This window comes from Drosophila virilis, chromosome 5 (assembly GCF_030788295.1).
Source record: "Drosophila virilis strain 15010-1051.87 chromosome 5, Dvir_AGI_RSII-ME, whole genome shotgun sequence".
In the NCBI taxonomy this organism is placed as follows: domain Eukaryota; kingdom Metazoa; phylum Arthropoda; class Insecta; order Diptera; family Drosophilidae; genus Drosophila; species Drosophila virilis.
In genome coordinates, this window is record NC_091547.1 from 24,592,691 (window position 1) to 24,614,681 (window position 21,991).

The window sequence follows — 21,991 nt, forward strand, 5'->3', positions numbered from 1 at the left end:
AGCTAGCAACACTGTTTTGCAGCCCTGGTTGTCTCAACAATGCTGCGTGCCACATGCAGAATCGCATTGAACCTAACTGGAGATCAGTTCAGAAAAAGCGTAAACATGGCTGCTTTTCAAAAAATTGTTGAAAATAATCAACGTGCCGAAATGCTGATTGACTCACTAAAGGAAGAGGTAAAGTAGATGAATGCACCCAAATACCAAAAACTTTACTGATTAACAACTTTAGATGGCGGCATTACAAAACGAGATTGTCCAGCGCAAAAAACAGGAGCTGATTAAAGAGAACGCTGTGCTGGCTAAGGAAATAGAAGCAGCTCTGGCGCAGCTAGTGGCGCTTGAAGTACGCAATGGCAAGAGGCAGATACCGGTGCCCGGCAACCGGGGCATTTGCACCACAACTGAAACATCCGATGCACCTGCGCCTGTTGCGAGTGAGTCCAAAGCATCCGCAGCTGCTGCTACTCCCAAAGAGAAAAAGGTCAAGGAGAAAAAACCCGCCGCTGCAAAACTAAGTGCTGTGGCGGAGGCTCCCGTGGATGTCGGACGCCTGGATATGCGCGTGGGTAAAATTGTTGAAGTCGGGCGCCATCCGGATGCGGACAGCTTATATCTTGAAAAGATCGATTGTGGCGAACCAGCGCCGCGTACTGTTGTCTCAGGGCTAGTTAAATTTGTACCGCTGGAGGAAATGCAGAATCGCATGGTCGTTGTACTGTGCAATCTAAAGCCGGCCAAGATGCGTGGCGTCACCTCTGAGGCAATGGTTATGTGCGCCTCAACACCCGAAAAGGTTGAGGTACTCAGTCCCCCAACTGGCGCCGTGGCCGGTGATTTAGTGCATTGTGATGGCTACGTACGCCAACCAGATGCGCAGCTCAACCCGAAGAAGAAAGTGTTTGAAACGTGTGCTCCAGATCTTATGACCAACTCAGAGCTGGTGGCTTGCTATAAGGGTGCACCGCTCCATGTGCCAGGCAAGGGTAATGTTGTGGCACAGTCTTTGAAAAATGTTTTGGTTAAATAATTGTTTCGCATAATGTTATTTGGCAATAAATGCGTTATGTTTCTGCAAGTTATTTATCATTCTTTGTTTATTTTGACATCTTGTTTAATTTTCACTAGGAATCCATAATATAACAATGTTAAAGCCCGGTTTCAGGAAACGATATCTTTCAAACATTCAAAAAACGGACTTAAGACTAAGTTCATAGGAGTAAAAGAGATATGAACTTTGTATGCTTGGAAAACATTTTTTTTACATTTCTTCTATTTACATCATAATAGGAAGAAAATATTTGTGTCCATCTGACAAACATGAACTCAGACATTTTATGGTTAACAAAAATTATAAAATAATTTGTTGTTTCTGCTATGCCACGGTCGTCTACATTTCTTTACAAGATTTGGCTTTATATATAGATGTGTGCCGCATCTTGTGTCTGACTACTGCTGATGTGGGCGTGGCACGGCGGGCGGCACAACAGGTGGAGCTGGATTTCGGTTTGACTCGACAACTATGGTCTTTGTTATAATGTCGTAGGCTGTGCGATTGTTCTTAAAGAAAACCATAACGACACAAATGGGAAAGAGTAGCGTCATGACCAGATTCTTGGCTAATGCGCGCATCAATGCCCTGAGGAAGCTAGGTGTCTCAGCGGGATAGAGCACAGCTCGCAACGGTTCGCGCTGAGCTTGGAAAACAAATTGAGGCATTATAGGTGGCTGCAGCGGCATTACGGCCTCCACATAGAGTATGCGAATCTTCATCAGCGATTTGCCAGGTGTTGCACCATTATAAAACACCGTCCAGAGGCATTCATAGCAGCATACCAACAATTTTGTCAGCAACTCGATTAGTATTAGATCCGACGATAGACTTATGAAGTCCATGGAGATGTCCAGAAAATTCACAAAGATATCGTCGTCCTCCAATGTCTTACGCATCACATCCTTGTCGAAATCCAGATCAAAAACGTGAAACAGTGAAAAGGTCACAATTATTTTCAATATGAATAATATGAAAATGTCTATGGCCTCCGCAAAGGCGCGTTTCCAAAACGGCGCCACAACCATCTCAGTGCCACCAACTCTTTGGATAATCTCTTGTTGCTGCACCTCGTCAAGCACCCGAAAGCGACTGAAGCTGGGCCTAACAGCTGGCGGTGCATTCGCCTGCGCTGACTGCTGCTGCGGCTGTTGGGTTTGGCGATTTGTCTGCAGCTGCTCAATGCCTGGCGGCGCTGCGTATGGCAATGGAGTTTGCAACAATTGTGGATAGCTATAATTGGCGAGCAGATAATTGGGAAACATTTGCATGAGCGCTGCCTGTTTCGCCCATTCTGCGAGGCTAGCAAAATATGCCTCCTTTGTTGACAGCTCCTTGTTTATGTCTGTGCACTTGCGCTCTCGGAGCTCATTTGAGCTTCCATCTGCCCCTTCGCTGCTCTCCATCTTACTTATTGTTTTGCAATCAATTATATATTATTTGATTTTTTCAAATTTTACTTTTATTTGATATACTTTGTTGTTGAAGTTGACGTGTTAAACAATAGACGGCGGCGGGGTGTGCAGAAATATCGGAGGTATTTATTTCATTTCAGGGTTGCATTAAAATACCCAGTGGGATAAAACGCAAGACACAGGCGTGCTACTTCTCATGCTTTTCACTGCTAAAAAGTTTATATGTAAGCAATGTAACGGCAACATTGAAAATGCATACATTTTAAATTTAATATTAATTCAGAGTACAAACCATGTACAAAAGTTTATGCGACCTTGAAATTATAGAAAGTTACTCAAGAACTTTAAAATAGTTTAAAATAAGTAAAAGCTGTAGTTAAATTATTTTATTATATAGTTAATGAATATTTATTTATTAAAATGGTATCCACTTATAAATAGAAGTACATACGTATTTCATACTGCGGATGCTCAATTAGGTATTGAATGACATACATACATAGTTCAGCTAAGGATATAATATAACTTACAAGTACACTTGCCAAAAATCTCACTTACTTCTTTCCAGTATTGGTGGAACGTACAATACGTATGGCTGGATGAACATAGTAGATAAGTACATAAACATGAACATCTACAGCTATGTGGTCAGAACTTATCAATTTGTTATCGTTAGTTACATGTATGTATGTTTTTTATGTATTATGTATGCATGTTCAATTCGGAAACATGTACGTACGTATATGAGAGTGCATATGCATACATATGCACATACCTACACATGCATTATCTGTGTATGTACAAACAGTTGTTACTTACATACAAGTACGTATGTATGCATATGCACCGACATAAAGACATATGTGTATGTAGTTCTTTTTGTTGACAATAATAGTTTTCTCTTTTGTACAACATCTTATAAACAAAAATAAACAGAAAGGGTTGGGCGGGGCGCAGAAAAATAAAATACAGAATTCATCTATTAATACAATTCAACACAAACACTGGCTTCGGCGGCAAGTAGGTACAAAAAGTTATACATTAACAATTATAACTTATTTCAGCTTATGGACCTTCGATAAAGGAATGCACAGGAGTCTTCATTTATTGCCAAACATTACCGATATTTAAATTGCCAAATTGCTGATTTAAGTTTGACGTCACGGACGAGGCGGTGGTACCAGTCGCAGCCGGATAACCAGTTGAAGGCAACCCACTCGACATAGGCTGCATCAAGTTCATCCCAATTCCCATTTGTTGTTGCTGCTGTTGTTGCTGTGTTGTCGCCTGCGGTGCTCCAGCGGCACCAAATAGCTGCATACCACTGAGCAGATTCTGATTTGTCTGCATCAAATTTGTTGCCGTGCCCTGGCCGGCCGCCAGACTGTTGCCCACCAAATACGGACTGGCGCTGACATTGGGAAACTGGCCACCGCCAAAGGCGACATTGCCCACCAGATTCATGGCGCCGCCAGTGGGCGCATTGCTGAACGCATTCGGTGCGGCCATGACGGGTGCATTGTACATGCTCACTGAATTGGGAGGTGTCATGAACTGATGATGATGATGTGCCTGTTGGGGCACCTGCTGCTGTTGCTGGTGATGCATGTAGCCGCCAGGTGCCATGCCCGTAAAATTACCAAAGCTCAATTGTGGATTGTGTGTGGTTGGTGCATTGCCATACAGCGCCAATATACTGTCCTTGGACATTTTGCCCGACTGATCCTTATCGCTGGCACCCCCTAGTGTGCCCTGATTGAAGAAGTCCTGCTCCTGTTGGGCTAAAGAGTTCGACTGCTGGCTGGGCATGTTCAGCGTAGTATGGTCGCCACTATTCCCATTTGTTTTTTCCGGAGTTGTTATGGCGCTCACATTACTGCTGGCACTCAGGAAGCTAGTGAAGCTATCATTCTGCAAGTCCTGTACTCCGCTGTGGGCGATTGGCTTTGTGGGCGAGGCGAGACCCAACAGATCACTTTCGGCAGCACTTTGGGTGCTATTGTTATGCACACGATGCGATGTCTTTGGACTACAGCCACCGACCTGATTGGGCTTGGGCTTGGGCAGTGGCGCCGGCAGTGGTGTAGTTTTCGCTGTTGCTGTCGCCGAAGGGCGTTTATCGACGGACCCGCTGTTGCTGCTAGTTATGTTGCTAATGCCGAGACCGGTTTGAGCCGATTTCTTTTTACGTTTCTGCCGCTCCAGCTCCTCATCTATCTCCTTGGCCCAATCGACCTTGGGTGGCGAGGGCGGAACCCATTCGCGCGCCAAATACTTTTTATGCTCGTACTTGGCCCGTATAAAGTTCTCCAGCGCCGTATCTGTTTGAGGGCGTCTGAAACCATCTGGCAGCTGCGCCTCATAGACGGCACGTGCCCGGGAATTGCCCATTTGTTGCAGCGATATCACCTGCTCTGGTGTCCATGCATCCAGATTGACGCTCTTCACGCGCGATATGTGTACGCCCAAGTTGCGATGGATGCCAGCGCAACGAATGCACAAAAACACACCCAGATTCCATGATGCCCAGCGGGGACCTGAAAATTTACAAGACCCAATGAGTAATTTGTATACACAGCAAATAAACAAAGCACCAATAACGAATTATCCATCATTTGTGCTTATCTGGAAGCCTTACTTATAAATACATGTATATGAGCGTTATAGAGGAGGCGGTTAGCCACAGAAGTGCTGCGTATTTAGCTATTTTCTGGCTAAACATCTATCTAACCAAGTCGTTTAAACAAATTTTGCCGTTTTTTTAGGGTCTTAATGCGAAGTTTTGTGCAATTTGTGCTCACAAAACTAATCCTGCCATGTGTTGCAGGATCCCTCGTACTCGATCCCTTTTGTATTTGAAAATAAAATCTTTTGTTTGCGAAAGGAAGGTTGGCTCACCCAAGGAAGCTGTCCGTCCGTAGACCTTTAAATGTATATTATGTACAGGACATTGCGTGGTTGTCTTAAGCTGACCCTGACCCTAATTAAAAAGGGAATACTCTCTAAACATACTGGTTGCGTGCGCCGACATTAATTAAATTATGCCTTATAATTAAATCAGATTAATAATAAATGTATGTATGAATGTGTGCATATGCTTGTACATAATGTGTTGTGTGTTGTATATGTACGTATGTACTTTTTGTGACAGTGTACTTACCCTTGGCGTCGCAATCCACACAATATTTATTGTCATCGTCGCGTAGCATTTGGGTTAACAGGGTTTGACATTTTTCCTGCATCAGTTTGGTGCGCTCCGTTTCCTTACGGCTTGCATTTGACGTGCTCATTTTCTTGCACTTGTCGTTGTGTACGCGCTGCACGAAATTCTATGTCTGAAATTGTGTTTCTAGTTTTCTAATAATGAGTCAAGCAGACTGTGAGACGTGGGCTTGAGTGTTTAAGTGATTGGCCGTTGTTTAGTTATTTTCGCATAGATCTTAGTCAATTTTTTTATTGGTTTAAGAATACTACAATTTTTGCTATCGAAAATAGTGTACGTCTGCGTCTGTACGTCAGACTCATTTTAAAAGTCTGGCAACAATAATGTCAAAATGCAAATGGCAGACAGTGCTGCCAGATGTTCAAATGGCAAGCCACTTTTTTAAAACCTTTGTAGTGTGTACTTTTCTTTTTATGTGCAACAAGTGAACTTTTAATTTCATATAAATATGCAACCATTGAGAGAGAAACTAGATGCTTGCCTACACATGCTAGATTGTGGTGGATCCACTAATAAGGGCGATATAAACTGGCTTAACGTAAACATAAACATTACCGGCGTCCTTTGCAGCTGTTTTTTTCTGTACATGAATTTATTCATTTCAGGATTTCTGTGCAAAATTTTTGGGTTTTGTGAGTACGCTGCAAAAGTGCTTAAGCAACCAGCTAGAACATGATTGTTTGGAAATAATTTGCCTATGCTTAACGCAAATTTTAATATGTATTCGGCACTTGGAGTACACAATCCAAACCGAAGCAGCAAGTGGCACAAGGATTCAGGTAGATTATCTAAAACCATTATTTGTGTCCCTGCATTATTAAAATCCTTTGATTTTAGGCTAGTCATCACCATTTTACTGACCGCATCACGGTTTGCCTTAAAAGACTGTGCGTCTGTCTGCTGCCTTCGACAGGACCTTCAGAGAACAGCGCTACGGAAGGCGTCTCATTTCTGAAACTACTGGATTCTGTGCTAGATTCCCTCTCAGAGTTCACCAGCGAGAATGTAGACAGAAGTCTTCTTATAGATTCACCGGCAAATGTGCTAGCCCTCAGCAAGCAAATAAAGTGCCACATAGATTTACTTCTAGGCCAAACATTGTCCTTTGCCAATGTGGCATTGCAACAGGATAAGAAAGCGTTAAGTGCGCTATGTCAGAAGGTATTTCCTTTTGGCCATATACGAAATTAACTTAAATTGATCCTACTATTAGCTAAAATAAACATTGATTATTTTATATTTAAAAATATTAGAAGGAAACCAACAAGTAAAGGCGCCAAAAATTGATCAGATTGTCTGTATTCCTATTGCAAACAACTTGTCCTCCTTTCGATGCTTTACCTTGTTGGGAATGTCCTGTGTCCATTTTGTGTCTGATTTACCCTCAGCCAGCAACCTGTTACCTATTATACATTTCTATTTATACTAAATATATCAATTGTAATATGTATAACTCTCTTTTCAGGTCATGCGCGATTGCAGTGCCTTCCAAGAGGAATGCCAACTGGCAGCCACCAACTATTCCATGCAAAAACTTAAAGCCATGAGCTTAGAGCAGGCTGTTTGCCAACTGGAGGACCACGTAAACGAGTCTCTATTGCGTTTGGTATTCACCTGTTTTCTGGACTTCCAAAGAATTTCAGTAGATAAAATACGCAATATATTGCGTAACTCAAGTACTGCGGACACCGATGCCACTGCTGATGAATTCATAGCCGATTTCGATGTAAATTTGGATCGCGCAACACAAATTGGCATTTTTGCAATTGCCTTTGCGCCAAACTTAAAAAGTATGTGTCTTTAATTCAAGTTTCTTATTGTTTACTAAAACTAATACGCTTTTTAGTAAAAACCATGGTACGCAGCTGTCTCGCCTCATTTGAATATTTGGATACCAGTTTAATACCATCGCTGCAGTCGAATGCCTCAGACTTGCACTCAGAACTGTTGGAACAGCACTTTAAAGAGGAAATGTCTAAATTTAAGCAGGCACTGCAAGAGATAATGGACAGCCGTGCTTTTGTCGGCTGCTATTTGCAAATTCTTACAACTGGCCTTAATGCGGCTGAGAAAAAGTTTGATAAAACTCAACTGGAAGACTTGGTCCAAATGGGCTTTTCAATACTCGAACACTTTCAGCTGGATACTAATCAAAAGGTTGTCTTACAGCCGGGTCACGAGCACTTGCAAAATTTTGTGCGAATCTTGCGGGAATGCAAAGCCATACTCATGTGTGCGTCCCAGGTTCAGCAAGAGCGTATTATTAAGAGATTCAAGATATTACGAACTATTCTGCGCAAGCTGCACAGCCAGATTACTGGAGATCAGAATAAACCTGCTGCATTTACAGAAAATATAAAGCATACCATAATGGAGTATTCAAATAACTGCACGGATGAAGGTAATCCGAAAGGCATACTGTGTTCGCCATCACGCAGTATACTTTACGCAACTCGTAAGGATCACAGTAAAGGAACCACTTGTATGCCAACAGATCTAAATGCTGAACAAATTCATTCGGAGTGTCTTAAGCCGAAGGCCCACAACTGTCTACGACGGAGTAAGTCATTGCATAGGATTATTCGAGTGCAATACTCTTTCGGAAGGTCTTAATATTTTGTCAGAAATGTATGAAACACAATCACCTTATAAAGTGCAATCAAGAGCCTGGTCTATATATCCATGTCCAATTGTCTGTCTGCTCTCAGCTCTGAAGGATAAAACTTGGTATAGATTTGCCTTTGTGCTTCACGATATAACCGATTTAGGGTACTATCCATCGAAAGTAGAGTTCTCATAGGAATTACTGATGGATTTTGTAGTTCCTACCAATTTTTGCAGTTATAAGCTAACACTTTACTTTGCTTTACTATGCTCCGCATAAGAGAGAAATCTTAAAACAGAGCAGATATATCGAGTGTCCTTAGGAATGCTAAAAAATCTTTGCTTTTTTAAGATATGTTTAACCATAATTACGAGCATTGGCATCTGTTCTTGAGATCTTAATCTGTTGAGATGTTACTTTAAGTTGCTAATTCTGACATTTAAAATTTTGCAGAGGACAGTCTTCGCACAACGATGTTCAAGCGCCAAACTGTTTTTGAGAGTCTCCAACTTCATACAACCAGCAATAGTCAATCCGCCAGTTTAGAAATCAGTGGTATGACTAATAACTGCAACAACTTTATAATTTATAAATAATATTTCTATTTTTTCATAGAAATACTCAACCAGCTAACATGCCTAACGTCCAGCTTCAGCAAGAGCCTGCAGGGAAAGTAGGTGCATTTTTTTTAAAATCTATTGTGAATGCCGACAAGACATTCGCACGCGCTGTAACTCGTATTCATATTCATACTCGTATTCGTAGTGGTAGTACGCGGTGTTTTTATTTTGCGAATCTTTAAAAGATTTAAAAAAATAATAAATAAATTATAATATTAGAAAATATTTTCGCTACAAATTGCAACAATAAAAATTGTTTTGGTAAAACAGCGAGATTAAGTACATAATTGTATTATGCCAAAAGTTCGACTATCGATTTTCCCAAGCGACTTGTAGATACATATTTGCGCGCATATGAAATATAGTTTCGTTATTTAAAGTTTTAACTGAACTGGGGTGGCAATGCAAAGGGAAACGAAAGATGAAAACTCCACAGTTGATAGAGTTAGGTTAAGCGATGAAAACCCAACTGAATGGAGCGACTGTCGGAACAACAATCATCATGTGGTCCCTATAGGCATTCTTATAGTGCTTGTCACAGTCTATCTCATGATCGCAGGAGTGCGCAATAATTACAATGGATATGTAAAACCAGGAGCTGTTGCTTTAAAGCTAAGCAAACCAAATACCAACATCAATGATAAAAATGTACACGCTTATCGAAAGGAGTTGGGTTTTGAAGAGCAGCCACTGTGCAGAAAAATTGAGGTTTTTTCCAAGGAATTGTTTACATTGAAGAAAGCCAATGAGTCCACAGGTCAACCCATAATGTCTAGCAATCTACTTATAAAACGACGCAAACAGATGAAGTCCACTAAGTCCAAGTCGGACTCTGCAAGGAAAAGGGACAACTCCAAGAAATCAAATACAGCTGAGCCCATTATTTATCTCTTTGCATTGGTGTTCATATATCTATTGCTAAAAGCAGCATCCGACATAAATCAACATTACAAAACGGTAACAATTGTTTAACCATCATTATAAAATGGTATATATATATTAATACATCTTTATTGTCAACAGCAGAACAAAGGAGATAAACGACTGCGTCGCTGTTCCCTCCAATCCTATGCCCAGAAGGAGCAAAGACACAATCATCAAGATCGACGTGCTTCAAAAGGTATTTCAACAAAAAGTTTGCCAAAATTTTAAAGAGGATCCACATAAATGTAACTGTATGCTTTTCAAATAGGGAACAAATCAAAACTTTAAGATAAAAAGTAGTTTTTATTGTCATATATGTGTTGTGAGCTAAAACTTGATTTTCTACTATATCGTTGTAAGACATATCCTATCTACTACTACTATTTTTACCCTCAAACTCCACTTTGAAGCTATTTCTGTATGTGAATGTACTTTGATTCCTATAAATATATATAACTTTAAGTGTTATTGACTTGTATGTTTATGTGCCTATATATATAACCTATATGAATCTGTGAAATGTATGTTAAAAATAAAACTCTTCTCTGCACTCCTGTGATGATTTTACAAAGTATTATCTTGCCACAATGCAAAAGCTTGCGTTTTATTTACCTTCCATTCTCAAATACTCTTTAAATCGTTCAAGTACTGATACCCATTTTATATTTTCAAGCCCACAATGCAGATTTGCCATTGCACACTAGACACAACATTTTTACAGAGGGCCGTTCCGTATCGCTGGATCGTTTTCGGCAAGAAAAGGTGCCCAAAGAGCTGCTGAGAAGCGTGCGCCACCAAACTTCAATTGATGACCATGCCAGGACTTACCCATTCAAGCCCATCCATCCAGCCGTAGGCAAGCATTTCACTAGCGATGCGCTTTTGGGTAATGGATCAAACTTCAACTCCATCAAAACAAAGATTTATCGGAGCTAAGTTTATGTTTTCCTATTCTAGAGCCACGTATGAGCCGCCGCTTATCGGTTCCGATCAGCATAAACTATCAGACTGTGCACGTCTCTCCGCTTGCGCATCCCGAAATGGCAAGACGCGGCTCAGTGGCAGACATGGTGATTCCAGGTCTGCCTCCGACAGTTCCGAGTGTCCTGCCAACACTGCAAACACCGGACAGCAAGCGTAGGGTCCGTATGATAAATCGCCACTAAGCGAAATCATTTTTAAAAAACGAATCAGAAAAAACTTTCAACGAATTTATATGCAATATCTAGGAGTACTCAGACTCATCCAAACGACTATTACAGATGTACCTATTTGATAAATATATATTAAAACTCAAATTGCAGGTTCAAACTAGGTTTGAACCATGGCTAAGGAGTAGCTATGCTAATCGACACAAATTTGAATCTTCCCCAACGACTGGAATTTGAAATCGAACACAAATCATAGAATATGATCTTAATGTTTTTGTTTTTTGCTTTTAATTAATAAGTGTAGTATTATTAAGGCATTTTAAACACAAAATATATTATAACTACGCCCATGCAATTATTAAGATATACAATATACACACATTTAATAAATTGCACAGATGAGCCGTATTACCAAAACGTCTATATGCTAATAATCTACTTAACGGCAAGATTTAAAACAATCTTAAGCTAAATTATTGTATTGTTTTGTTTTAGAATGGAATATCGAGTATCCATGGAAAAAAAGAGTTGATTTACAGTTCAATATGCATATGATTTGAATAAGTTGTCAAGTGTTCTCTTTATGTGTATTGCTTAGATTTTAGGTTGAGATGAATTAAAAAAGAGTCTATGCATGTTCTCAGAGTACAAAGAGTATCAGTACATTAAGTATGTGACAAATCTACAAAACGTTCTTGAATTTTGTGCTAGTTTTCTTCTATTCCTTTAAATACAAAAATAAATTACGTATTTTAATTGCATAAGGCTTGTGTGTGTGTGTGTTTTTTTGTGTGTTTGTGTGTGATTAAACATTATCTTTAACTAAGCTCATTGCCCTCGTACAGACTCTCGCAGCTCTCCAATAAACGCAGAACCGGCGATATATCATATGGGTAGAGCTGGCGCGACACCAGTCTGGATATTTGCAGTCGGAGGCGTATTAGTACTCCCATAGCTTCGTCGAGCATGGCATTGCCCATGCCAAAGCTATGGCAGCTGTGCACAAACATGGTCCAGTTCATGCGTATATATTTGAGCAGACGGAGCAAATACAAGAGGAAACAGGTCTCATTGCTGACGAGCAGATCCAGCAGCAGGTCTGAGCTATTCGATGTCATTTTGAGAAACTCAAGAAATGTATATACAGGATTCAACATAGCGACCAGCTCCGGAAATGCATTATTACGAAACGATATGCCAGAGGTGACATCCAGAGTGCAGACCATCGCCTCAATTAGATGATCGTCCTGATCATCGAAGAGATGTATCAATATTTTACTAAAATGACATTCCGGATGAAACTCCAGTGTTTGCTTAATGAACGTTTCCAGTTTACTAAGCACATCCCGTATGGAACGCTCGATAAGCTGTATATCCTGAAACGCGTCATAATCGGTTGAATCAATTGACGAATCTGATGAATCGCTGCGTATCTCCTTAACAGTCACCGCAATCGATTTCAGCACCAGAAGCACCATCTTTTGCAGCAATGTCTTATCCATTTCTATGAGGTCGACGCCGCCAACAGCTACAGCCGCTGCCTGTATCGAATTATGGAGCGTGCCTGAAACATAATTAACGGGCGCACCATTATAACCAATTAATCCGACAATGTTCTCGGGCTGGCGACGTGGCAGGGATTCTAGAATGCGCAGGCTACGCACATGGCATACAATCTGATGCGCCAGCTTGCACGTCTCCTCCGGCAGCATGTCCTGCAGCGCCAGCGTGGAGCCATAGCAAAGAGCCTCATTAAATAGGCACAGCATCTGTTTATAAACCGTGCAGGACAAATTGTGATTGAGCAAAAGCTCAAATTTATCCAGTTGCGCATAGAATGGTCGCGTTTCGTCTATCGAGAGATTCGCCTTGACCGATATAATGTTCTCCCACAGCTGCAAGAAATTGAGCACACAATGCTCCGCACTGTCCTGTTGTGCCGGCGTCATTAGCTCCGACATATTCTTCACAAGCGTTGGCCATTTGTGCTCCAATTTCTGTATGGTCACGCATTTCAGATGCGTTGTATCAAAGCTTTCAGAGTCGGTAAGGGCGACGACATGACAGCCATTAGGCGGCATATAATTAGCGGGTGTATTACTGTTAGCTGTAATATTGCTGTTATCATAAAGGTCCGCATCTGTCGGATCTGCGGTTGCATCACGAAACTGCAGCGCAAAGTAATTATTTGCCAGCGGCTGATCCTGCACCGGGAAATGCATAAAGCTAACGGACGCATCCGCTGTTACAGTGCTCGTGACCGTGCTTGCTGCCACCGTGTAGTCATCGTCCAGCGGATGTAGCTCCACATCCTTCCACTCAACAATGCGTTTGATTATATCTAAGCTAAAGTGTATTTTCTGCACGGCCGCCACATCCAGCTGCACATAGTTAAAGAGTTGGTCGACAATCTTTTGCAGCCACTCATCGTTCAGCTCCTGCTTGGCAATTACCAAAAATGCGGCCAGCACACGTGCCGCCAGAAATTGCACATACGAATTATTATAGCCGGCCAATACAATAATCTCATCGATCAACTTGTGATCGTTGCGTATCAACGCATCGCAAACGTCCATAATCCTTGTGCAGATGTAGCCCTTGGCGTTTTGCTTAAGGTAAATATCGAAGAGCAGCTGCAGATTGGACAGGAACTGCAATAGCTTATTGGTGGGCCATTCGCGCAGATACGCAATGCGCTTCTGGCCATTCGAGTCGTGTGAGTAGTGCGACTGAAAGGGCTTCCTCAATGTACGCTCCGAAACCCCGCACAGGCACTGCCGCGTCAGTGACTGCTCGAATTCCAGCATATCATCGATGCTAGAGCTGGAACAGCCAGTGTTCGTGGTTGTGCTGGTTGTGGTGGTGCGATCACTGCAATTCGTCTGTGACGCATCTTTTGTGGCAATTAACAGTTCGGTTAGCTGGGCAGCACGGTCCACTTCGTCCTTGGCGACGCTTTCACTATTTTGTGGCATGATATTGTTGACCAGCAGCTGCGCATAGGAAGCGGCACGCGAATTGCATGGCGTATTTGTGGGTGAATTGTTTGTGCTGCTGGACAAGGAATGTGTGGAGCATGAGGAGGACAGTGATGAGCATAAATGATGGCTCTGATTGTTGCCGTTGGCGTCCATAACATCCGCTTCAGCCAGTATATCCGGCGGCGATTTGCTGCTCACCAAACGTATTTGTTTATCGATTTTCTGCCGCTTTGTCTGCGGCTGTTCGTTGTGATGATTTGTGGAGATACCAGGACATCCCGTGCTGGACGCGGTACAGGGACAGCCAGCATTTCCGTTGCTTCCGCTGGTGCTGCTGCTTGAACTGCCGCTGCTGCAACTGCTGCCCGTAGTTGGGTCCATGTTGAGTTATACCTGACGTACCCGACGTCTTTTTGTTTAATTGTTTGCTCGCTGTTTATTTTGTGCGCTGCAAGTAAACGTAAACCAATAATTTTAATTGCACACCAAAAATACTCGAACCAAAGCCCAACCAAGCCATGCCACAGCTACTGCGAGTGCTACCGAATTACGCGTATTCACAAGGTTACGTGTGCAGTGTGGCTGCATTTAATTTTATGTATTATGGCAATACAGATATTTTTTAAATATTTACACCGTTTTCAAAATGTGTATTGTTCGTTTTTATAGCACAATTTATTGTATTGTTGTTTCTCAATATTTTTAATATTTGGCTACTTGTTGCTCATTTACCTTTGCAATGTTTGTATAAGTTTCACTTCACTCTTATTTTCCCAAGAAGCTTGCATTATGATATTGTAGTGCACTTTTTTTGCATGCAAGACTTGCATTATTTTGTTTACATTATTTATTTCATTCTATTTAAGGTTTGTGAAAAAAAAAACAACTGCCACTGTTAATTAACAAGTAGCGAGCGCGTCGCCATCTTTATAGTGTTGGGTTGTTCATATGCTGGCCACTGGGCCACACACGTTACGACTCAAACGGCCAGCGATGTAGGCGTGCGCCGCACACGTTACGACCATATGCATGTATGGTTATCATGTCATATATTGAATTTTTTTTACAAAAATTAATAACTTCAGCTATCGTAGTGTATTAAATGGAAAGGAAAATTCAAATGAATATCTAAATTTATAATTATCCTACAAATGTTAGCCTCATTATGGTAATACTAATTCGCCTTGTCTGGCACCTCTGTTACTCAGAGCTGCCACATTTTAAAATATGAAAAAATTAAAAATATTTTATGTTTTAAACAAAGCCACATGCGTATAAACACTTTTGACAATTGATAACACATTTTGCATTTAAAATTTTTGGAGACAAAATCATTTCTTTTATTTTGGTACGAACACAAATTGACAACGTGGCAACACCGCCACTTGTTTTTCATTTGACATTGAAGGTGAACACATTTCCAGCTGGTGGGTGGAAAAGGACTACCATTGCGGTACCATACAGGCAATTAGTATAACAACGGCGCTTTTGTGGAGCTACGCTGTGGGCCGAGCTGCCCAGTACCGATTATCAAAGAACTTATGCTCCACTGAGCCAAAAACAGTAATAATAACATTTAAGTAAAGTGTAAACTCTGTTGCGAGTGCAGTTCAATTTTGTCTTTGTTTGTGTCAACTTGTGTTAACGAAACCTTCAAAAGGAAAATGGCTGGTAATCTGCCTCCGCTGAATCAAGAGCCCATCTTTAAGAAACTCCAGGAGTACTATGACACTCACCACAAGGATCTGGTCATTAAGGATCTGTTTGTCAATGATCCAAAACGGTTTACCAAATATAGGTGAGTTTTCACGGTCATCTATGAACACTCGCACCTATGCGCACATGTATACCGATTCACCCACATTTTTACATGTGTGTGTATGTGTGTTATCATTGATATACATATTAATTTTAATGTATTGATTGAGCGCCCAAATCAAAGAGCATTAAATTAGGGAGTAAAAAAGTGTTGGTTAAGGCTTAGCAAAGAGATTAGGTAAAGGAATTTAATTGTATTCAGACAATAATATTTAATTTAGTAAAGTTATCGGATTATCTTTGTCCTTGCATAAGGTCAAAGCAACGACATTTATACTTTCACTGCGGGTATTTTGATAAGGTCATGAAATGTGTAACGCATAGGAGAAGCTATCTCGGATTCCAATAGATACAAATTTATATTTATTATTGATCATAATCAAGTTGGGTCTATATACTGTTTTATTTTTCTTTATATTTTTTGACAAGCGTATTTAATCGTCGGCTGGCCGTTCTTTCCATTTCATATGCCAATTTATACTTGATTAAGGTCAAATAAATTGATTTTTTATCAATAATCAATTAACTTTACTTTCAGCTTGCGTCTGCCAACGCCCTGCGATGGTGAAATACTGTTGGACTACTCAAAGAATCGTGTGAATGAAGATGTTTGGCCTCTGTTGTTGGAACTGGCAAAAGTGCGACGCGTGGAGGCGGCACGTGATGGCATGTTCTCCGGACAGCACATCAACATTACCGAGAATCGTGCCGTTCTGCATACGGCATTGCGTAATCGTGGCCTGGACCCGGTACTGCTGGATGGTAAGGATGTGATGCCCGATGTGCGTGCCGAACTGGCGCACATGAAAGAGTTCACCAACAAGGTCATTTCTGGCGTTTGGCGTGGCTGCACTGGCAAACAAATCACCGATGTGGTAAACATTGGCATTGGAGGCTCCGATTTGGGTCCACTCATGGTCACCGAAGCGTTGAAGCCTTACGGCAAGGGCCTGCATTCGCATTTCGTGTCCAACATCGATGGTACCCACATGGCCGAGGTCCTGAAAAAGGTCTCGTATGAGACAACGCTGTTCATCATCGCGTCGAAAACATTCACTACTCAGGAGACCATTACGAACGCCACATCGGCCAAGGCTTGGTTGCTGGAGCACGCCAAGGATGTAAGTGTACCGATTCGCGAGAGAGAGGCTGCATTTCGGATTTAATGTGATTCTTTTCTAGGAGGATTCGGTAGCTAAACATTTTGTGGCTCTGTCCACAAACAAGGAAAAGGTTACCGCCTTTGGCATTGACAGTGCCAACATGTTTGGTTTCTGGGATTGGGTGGGCGGACGTTACTCCCTGTGGTCGGCAATTGGACTCTCCATTTGCTTGTCCATTGGTTTCGAGAACTTTGAACAGTTGCTTGAGGGCGCCCATTTTATGGATACCCATTTTAAAACTGCACCACTGACCAAAAATGTGAGTGCATTTTTGAAAAATTTAAATGTTTCATTATAATATAATAATGCAAATGTAATTCCTTAGGCACCTGTTATTCTGGCACTACTTGGCATTTGGTATTCGAATTTTTATAACGCCGAGACACACGCTCTACTGCCATACGATCAGTATATGCATCGATTTGCGGCATATTTCCAACAGGGTGATATGGAGAGTAATGGCAAATTTGTCAGCAAATCGGGAAAGAAGGTTGGCTACAATACGGGTCCAATTGTTTGGGGTGAGCCGGGCACAAACGGTCAACATGCTTTCTATCAGCTGATACATCAGGGCACGCGTCTAATTCCTTGCGATTTTATCGCGCCTGCACAGACGCACAATCCCATTGCTGGTGGCAAGCACCATAAGATTTTGCTGTCGAATTTCCTAGCTCAAACCGAGGCACTAATGATGGGCAAGACCGCCGACCAGGCCAAAGAAGAGCTGTCCAAGGCGGGCTTGTGTGGCAACGAGCTGGACAACTTGTTGCCACACAAGGTGTTTGCCGGCAACAGGCCGACCAACTCGATTGTAGTCAAGAAGGTGTCACCATTCACTTTGGGTGCTTTGATTGGTAAGTGGACTGAAGCGGACCGATCCCGATTATCTCTGAAACATCTCAATTATCGTTTCCATTTTACAGCACTCTACGAACATAAGATCTTTGTTCAGGGCATCATTTGGGACATCAACTCGTTCGATCAATGGGGCGTCGAGTTGGGTAAACAACTGGCCAAGGCCATCGAACCAGAGCTTGATCATTGCGAAGAAGTCTCCGGACATGACAGTTCCACGAATGGCTTGATTAATTTCATTAAAGCCAATTGGAAATAAACCGTGCAGCCCAACAACATTGACAATTAGGTCTTTTACTTATTTATATACTCGCGCTACCAATCCTATTCTTGGTACAAAATTAATATATATGTAACCATATATACTTACACTATATTTGCATGCATATTGAAATTATACGTAAAGCATTTGTTTGCAAATTGGCAAAAATCTCACTATCGGTAGTTACACTATTACACAGATATATGTTGTTGTTTGGCAGTAGTTAATTACATGTAAAAAACAAAAAAAAAAACTAATGCATGAAATTTGAGGCATAAAATGTATTTGGAACAAAATTGATTAAAGTTGCATCTATTTTTGGGCAGGCGAGAAGGAAAATTCTTTTGTTCAACATTAAACTGAGACGGAAGAGATGAGTTAACCAGCAGATGCATCTGTGTCTGTAGTCTCTGCATCTTCGTCTTCATCTGATGAATTCTGTGTCATTATCAAATCCTCTTCATCGGCTGCTATATCGTCGTCGGCCTCCATTTTATCATCATCATCGAAAGCGTAGTTTGTGTTATCCTGCTCCTCCAAATCGCTCCAATTGTTTTCGGCCAGTTGCGTAGAATTTTCATCTGCTAAAAGTGTTTATTGTTTTTATAAATGATAACAATAGATAGTATATGCATTACCAGGATCCTCGTCCACATATAAAACATTGTTTTCATTTAAATGATTGTCCGTGTTACGCTTCATTTGATTTATAATCAAGTTAACACGTCCAGAAACTCTGAAATACACAAAAACAAGCGTTTAAAACAAAAGCAAAAAAAACTCAATGCGCAAATCATAATTATTTATACAAAATTTTCCATTCCCAAATCTGGTTGTAATAAATATTCTGCAAATGGCGCCAATAACCCATAAAGACTCTGCAACAGAAGCTGAAGGGAACGAACCAATTATAGTTGAAAACTTTGGGCTGCCATCCAGCGAGAAAGTCGATGGTGTGCATTTGCCAGAACTCGATTATCTGATTGAATCCGTAGCCAACTGTCAGAAGCCTTTGTGCGATGACGCTGATCTGGAGTGCGTCAGTAATATGGTCAATGCGACCATCTGTGAAGCGATCAAAATAATTGAGTCGGATCCGCGCGGACTGTTCTGCTACAAGTATCCGAAGACACTGTATAATGCCTCGGACGAATTTCAATATCCAGTGACACCCTCAATGGGCTTGAGTGACATTTCAAGTGATTTTGTCCAACAATGGTTAAAAATTGGCGAATTTGAGTACAACAATGTGCTGGCTGTGATTCGGGACTTTATTGGCAAATGGCAGCTGTCCCCAAAAACGAAATGCGTGGTGCTTACAAATACTCGACGACACGATGTGGCCCTAAAGGGCACCATTTACTTTGTCGATGCACACTTTTCACGACCCACACAACGTTGTCCCAATCCCTTGGCAGTTGCCAAGGTTCGTTTTATAATCACGGTTTCCAGTGTCATGCAAAAATATTATCCCGTGATGATAACGTACCGCTTCGAAGGATATCGCACACTATATTACGCTGTGGGTGATCGTGCGCTGACTTTGAATACATTTCAAAGATTTTATATTGATACCATACTACACACAAAACTGAGTTTCTACGCTGAGATCTGTGAGTGTCGCCATGGTACCGTCGACAAGCCCAAGAATAACGTTAAGTCTAAGAATGTTAAGAAAACGAATCAATAAACGAGGTGGGGCTCTAACAAAAACTCATACGGGAAAAGTTTGGTTGGGGCTTCAATTCGATCTTTCCAACTACGGCATATGTACTTTTTGAAGCAAGCAGAATGCTCTATGTCAAGAGTTCCTTAGCAATAGAGGGACATGTGGAAATAGAGATGAAGATAAAGCTGTATGTACACTTACTGCAGTGCTTCTGTAATACAATGCAGACGTTGCTCCGCAATGCCTAGGCAAATGCCTAGCTTGTCGCGCAATTCCTCCTTATCCTCTGACATCATGACACTCGTATGTGTTGTAGCTAAAATCTGCAGCCAGCGTAAGGCACAAATTACCCTTAACGAAAAGATAGATTTACTTGACATATACAAACATAAGATATATTAATAGTTGCTCACTTGGCCGCCTTTCCTTGCAGCAGCACCGATAGCTCATTGACCAGCGGGCTTATATACTCAAGTGGCAAACGATCCAATGTTAATTGTATTGTATTCTCATCGTTTGTGCCCAGCACGGCCTGTAACATGCTTTAAAGAGAACATGCAATGAGTATGATTCGATGGCCATAAGTTGAATATCTTACGTTTGGTTCTGGCTGTGTAGGGCTTGCATCAATAATTGCGTCTTACTCTGGCTTTGCAGCTTGCCACCTGGCAACTTGGTCGCCTGGATAGTCAAATTTTGCAGTCGTGCCTCCATGGGCACATCGTTCTTTATCTTCTTCTTGGACTTGGGCAAGGCGCTGTTGTATTCCACGTCATTGGGACGCACGACAGGTGTTTGCGACTTGAGCGCAGCTTCTGTGCTGTGCTCGATGCGCTGCTTCTTAGTGTACAATTTTTTTGGGTCGGTGCGCACAATGACGTTCAGCTTCTCAGCGTAATTGGGAGTGTATCGTTCGAACTGCAGCTGGCGGCGACTGCCATAGCCAAAGAGTATCTCGTGAGAGCGTTGGGCGTCATGCACAAAGTGTGCGGCGACAGCATAGATGGGTTCCACAGTGTCAGCTCCATCTGATGCAATTTGCAGTGAAACCTTAGGCTTAATATACTTTTCCGCTGACAGGCTGTAGAGTGTGACAGAATAATTAATTCGTACAAATATTATGTTAATTCTTGTCTTGTTACCTATCCGCATTGAGTAAGTATATGTGTATGTTGCCATTACGCGTCACACTTGCCACACGCAACTGTCCATCTTCGCGCACCTCGCACGCCAAACTATGGGCCACATCCTCCATTAAAAGCGTGCACACCGATGCCTTATTCCTGCCTTTTCTATCAATTTTCCAGAACGAGATGACCCGCTCCATTTTGGCCGTCGTGATAATGTATTCATTATTGTTGCATTGAAAGCGATTAATTGCATTTATTTCTCCCGAGTGTCCTGTGCATGTTTCCACCAACTCCTTTTTGTCCACATCAAATATTTTAATTTGGCGCGAGGCGACGGCCAGAGTGCGGCTCTTTGGCGAATAAGCAATATTCAGCGGCTTCTCGGGCCCAACTGGCCACTCGCCAGTGCAGCGTTCCTCGGCTAATGACCACACCAAGGCGCGGCAATCTGCGCCCACAGTGTACAGATGCCCATCGTTGTCATAGGCAATCGATGTGACAGGCCCGTCGTGGCTTTCATTTTCCAGTATGCGCTCAATCTGCAAAGCAAGAAATTGATTATTTTTTTTACAACATAAGGCATAGCCTGAGATAACAAATACCTTTCCCTCTGTCACTGAATAGAGAGCGACTGTTCCCTTAACCGTACCGAGTGCTAAATAAAGCTTGTCGTCGTCTGTGGAAGTCTTTTGTGGCTGGGATTTGCGCGACTTCTTTGGACGCTGAGCGCCAATTGTTACCCACGTGAGCGCTGTGCAGTGTGCAGCTAATTGAAGGTTCGGTGTAAATTCCTGTTTTAATGCATTCGTCTCGGTGTCCCATATTCGTAATGTGCCCTGCTCATCAATCAATGCAAATAGTTTTCCCCCATTTGAGGAGAATCCCAACACGTGCTTCTTGACCAGCGACATCTCTTCAAATCGGTTGGAACAAAAAACACCTTTTTTAGTGTTGGTTAACAAAGCAAATATAATGACCAAATGTTTTGGTAGTTTTCTTGGTATGCATTTTTTCATAAAGAGTAAAATGCCATGAAAATACTAAAAACCTTTTTCTAGCATATTAAATGCTTAACCATAACGTAAGTATTGTATAACCTAAATTTTAACGATTGTTGAGTAGTT

General features: G+C 41.7%; 9 protein-coding genes across 13 annotated transcripts; 5 read left to right on the forward strand and 4 right to left on the reverse strand.

The window, feature by feature from the left end:
* Window positions 1-13: 13 nt before the first annotated feature.
* AIMP1 (aaRS-interacting multifunctional protein 1) lies at window positions 14-1,082 on the forward strand. The gene is made up of 2 exons (XM_002048884.4): window positions 14-177; window positions 233-1,082. Exons 1-2 carry the CDS (start codon window positions 40-42, stop codon window positions 1,028-1,030), a joined length of 936 nt encoding a protein of 311 aa, XP_002048920.2. The 5' UTR covers window positions 14-39; the 3' UTR covers window positions 1,031-1,082.
* LOC6624988 (protein FAM8A1) lies at window positions 1,080-2,568 on the reverse strand. The gene has a single exon (XM_002048883.4). The coding sequence runs from the start codon at window positions 2,455-2,457 to the stop codon at window positions 1,450-1,452; it is 1,008 nt and encodes a 335-aa protein (XP_002048919.1). The 5' UTR covers window positions 2,458-2,568; the 3' UTR covers window positions 1,080-1,449.
* A 279-nt stretch (window positions 2,569-2,847) lies between these two features.
* On the reverse strand, window positions 2,848-5,982 carry LOC6624987 (stromal membrane-associated protein 1). The gene is made up of 2 exons (XM_002048882.4): window positions 5,627-5,982; window positions 2,848-5,003 (listed from the first exon to the last, which is right to left on the reverse strand). Exons 1-2 carry the CDS (start codon window positions 5,754-5,756, stop codon window positions 3,571-3,573), a joined length of 1,563 nt encoding a protein of 520 aa, XP_002048918.1. The 5' UTR covers window positions 5,757-5,982; the 3' UTR covers window positions 2,848-3,570.
* A 53-nt stretch (window positions 5,983-6,035) lies between these two features.
* Spt (Spitting Image) lies at window positions 6,036-9,201 on the forward strand. 2 transcript variants are annotated; one of them, XM_002048881.4, is made up of 7 exons: window positions 6,036-6,227; window positions 6,295-6,468; window positions 6,527-6,850; window positions 7,155-7,479; window positions 7,536-8,249; window positions 8,748-8,849; window positions 8,910-9,201. In XM_002048881.4, the coding sequence occupies exons 1-7, from the start codon at window positions 6,138-6,140 to the stop codon at window positions 8,969-8,971; spliced, it is 1,791 nt and encodes a 596-aa protein (XP_002048917.1). In that variant the 5' UTR covers window positions 6,036-6,137; the 3' UTR covers window positions 8,972-9,201. The 2 variants fall into 2 exon arrangements, with proteins under 2 accessions (XP_002048917.1, XP_015029534.1); XM_015174048.3 differs by lacking the exon at window positions 6,527-6,850.
* Window positions 9,202-9,314: 113 nt separating this feature from the next.
* LOC6626518 (uncharacterized) lies at window positions 9,315-11,247 on the forward strand. Of its 2 annotated transcripts, none has more exons than XM_015174049.3 (4): window positions 9,315-9,871; window positions 9,941-10,034; window positions 10,512-10,724; window positions 10,796-11,247. In XM_015174049.3, the coding sequence occupies exons 1-4, from the start codon at window positions 9,317-9,319 to the stop codon at window positions 11,002-11,004; spliced, it is 1,071 nt and encodes a 356-aa protein (XP_015029535.1). In that variant the 5' UTR covers window positions 9,315-9,316; the 3' UTR covers window positions 11,005-11,247. The 2 variants fall into 2 exon arrangements, with proteins under 2 accessions (XP_015029535.1, XP_002048916.2); XM_002048880.4 differs by having other exon boundaries at window positions 9,938-10,034; window positions 10,796-11,158.
* Window positions 11,248-11,521: 274 nt separating this feature from the next.
* lin (protein lines homolog) lies at window positions 11,522-14,909 on the reverse strand. The gene is made up of 2 exons (XM_015174140.3): window positions 14,703-14,909; window positions 11,522-14,418 (listed from the first exon to the last, which is right to left on the reverse strand). The coding sequence occupies exon 2, from the start codon at window positions 14,349-14,351 to the stop codon at window positions 11,808-11,810; it is 2,544 nt and encodes an 847-aa protein (XP_015029626.1). The 5' UTR covers window positions 14,352-14,418; window positions 14,703-14,909; the 3' UTR covers window positions 11,522-11,807.
* A 383-nt stretch (window positions 14,910-15,292) lies between these two features.
* On the forward strand, window positions 15,293-18,388 carry Pgi (glucose-6-phosphate isomerase). 2 transcript variants are annotated; one of them, XM_032437154.2, is made up of 6 exons: window positions 15,293-15,550; window positions 15,631-15,768; window positions 16,327-16,909; window positions 16,971-17,210; window positions 17,277-17,805; window positions 17,875-18,388. In XM_032437154.2, exons 2-6 carry the CDS (start codon window positions 15,635-15,637, stop codon window positions 18,063-18,065), a joined length of 1,677 nt encoding a protein of 558 aa, XP_032293045.1. In that variant the 5' UTR covers window positions 15,293-15,550; window positions 15,631-15,634; the 3' UTR covers window positions 18,066-18,388. The 2 variants fall into 2 exon arrangements, with proteins under 2 accessions (XP_032293045.1, XP_002048914.1); XM_002048878.4 differs by having other exon boundaries at window positions 15,293-15,533.
* Window positions 18,330-21,803, reverse strand: LOC6626514 (WD repeat-containing protein 43). Of its 2 annotated transcripts, none has more exons than XM_002048876.4 (7): window positions 21,470-21,803; window positions 20,880-21,406; window positions 20,336-20,818; window positions 20,151-20,279; window positions 19,939-20,088; window positions 18,707-18,804; window positions 18,330-18,649 (listed from the first exon to the last, which is right to left on the reverse strand). In XM_002048876.4, the coding sequence occupies exons 1-7, from the start codon at window positions 21,776-21,778 to the stop codon at window positions 18,447-18,449; spliced, it is 1,899 nt and encodes a 632-aa protein (XP_002048912.3). In that variant the 5' UTR covers window positions 21,779-21,803; the 3' UTR covers window positions 18,330-18,446. The 2 variants fall into 2 exon arrangements, with proteins under 2 accessions (XP_002048912.3, XP_015029625.2); XM_015174139.3 differs by having other exon boundaries at window positions 18,330-18,652.
* On the forward strand, window positions 18,804-19,785 carry LOC6626515 (uncharacterized). The gene has a single exon (XM_002048877.4). The coding sequence runs from the start codon at window positions 18,922-18,924 to the stop codon at window positions 19,756-19,758; it is 837 nt and encodes a 278-aa protein (XP_002048913.1). The 5' UTR covers window positions 18,804-18,921; the 3' UTR covers window positions 19,759-19,785.
* Window positions 21,804-21,991: the final 188 nt, after the last annotated feature.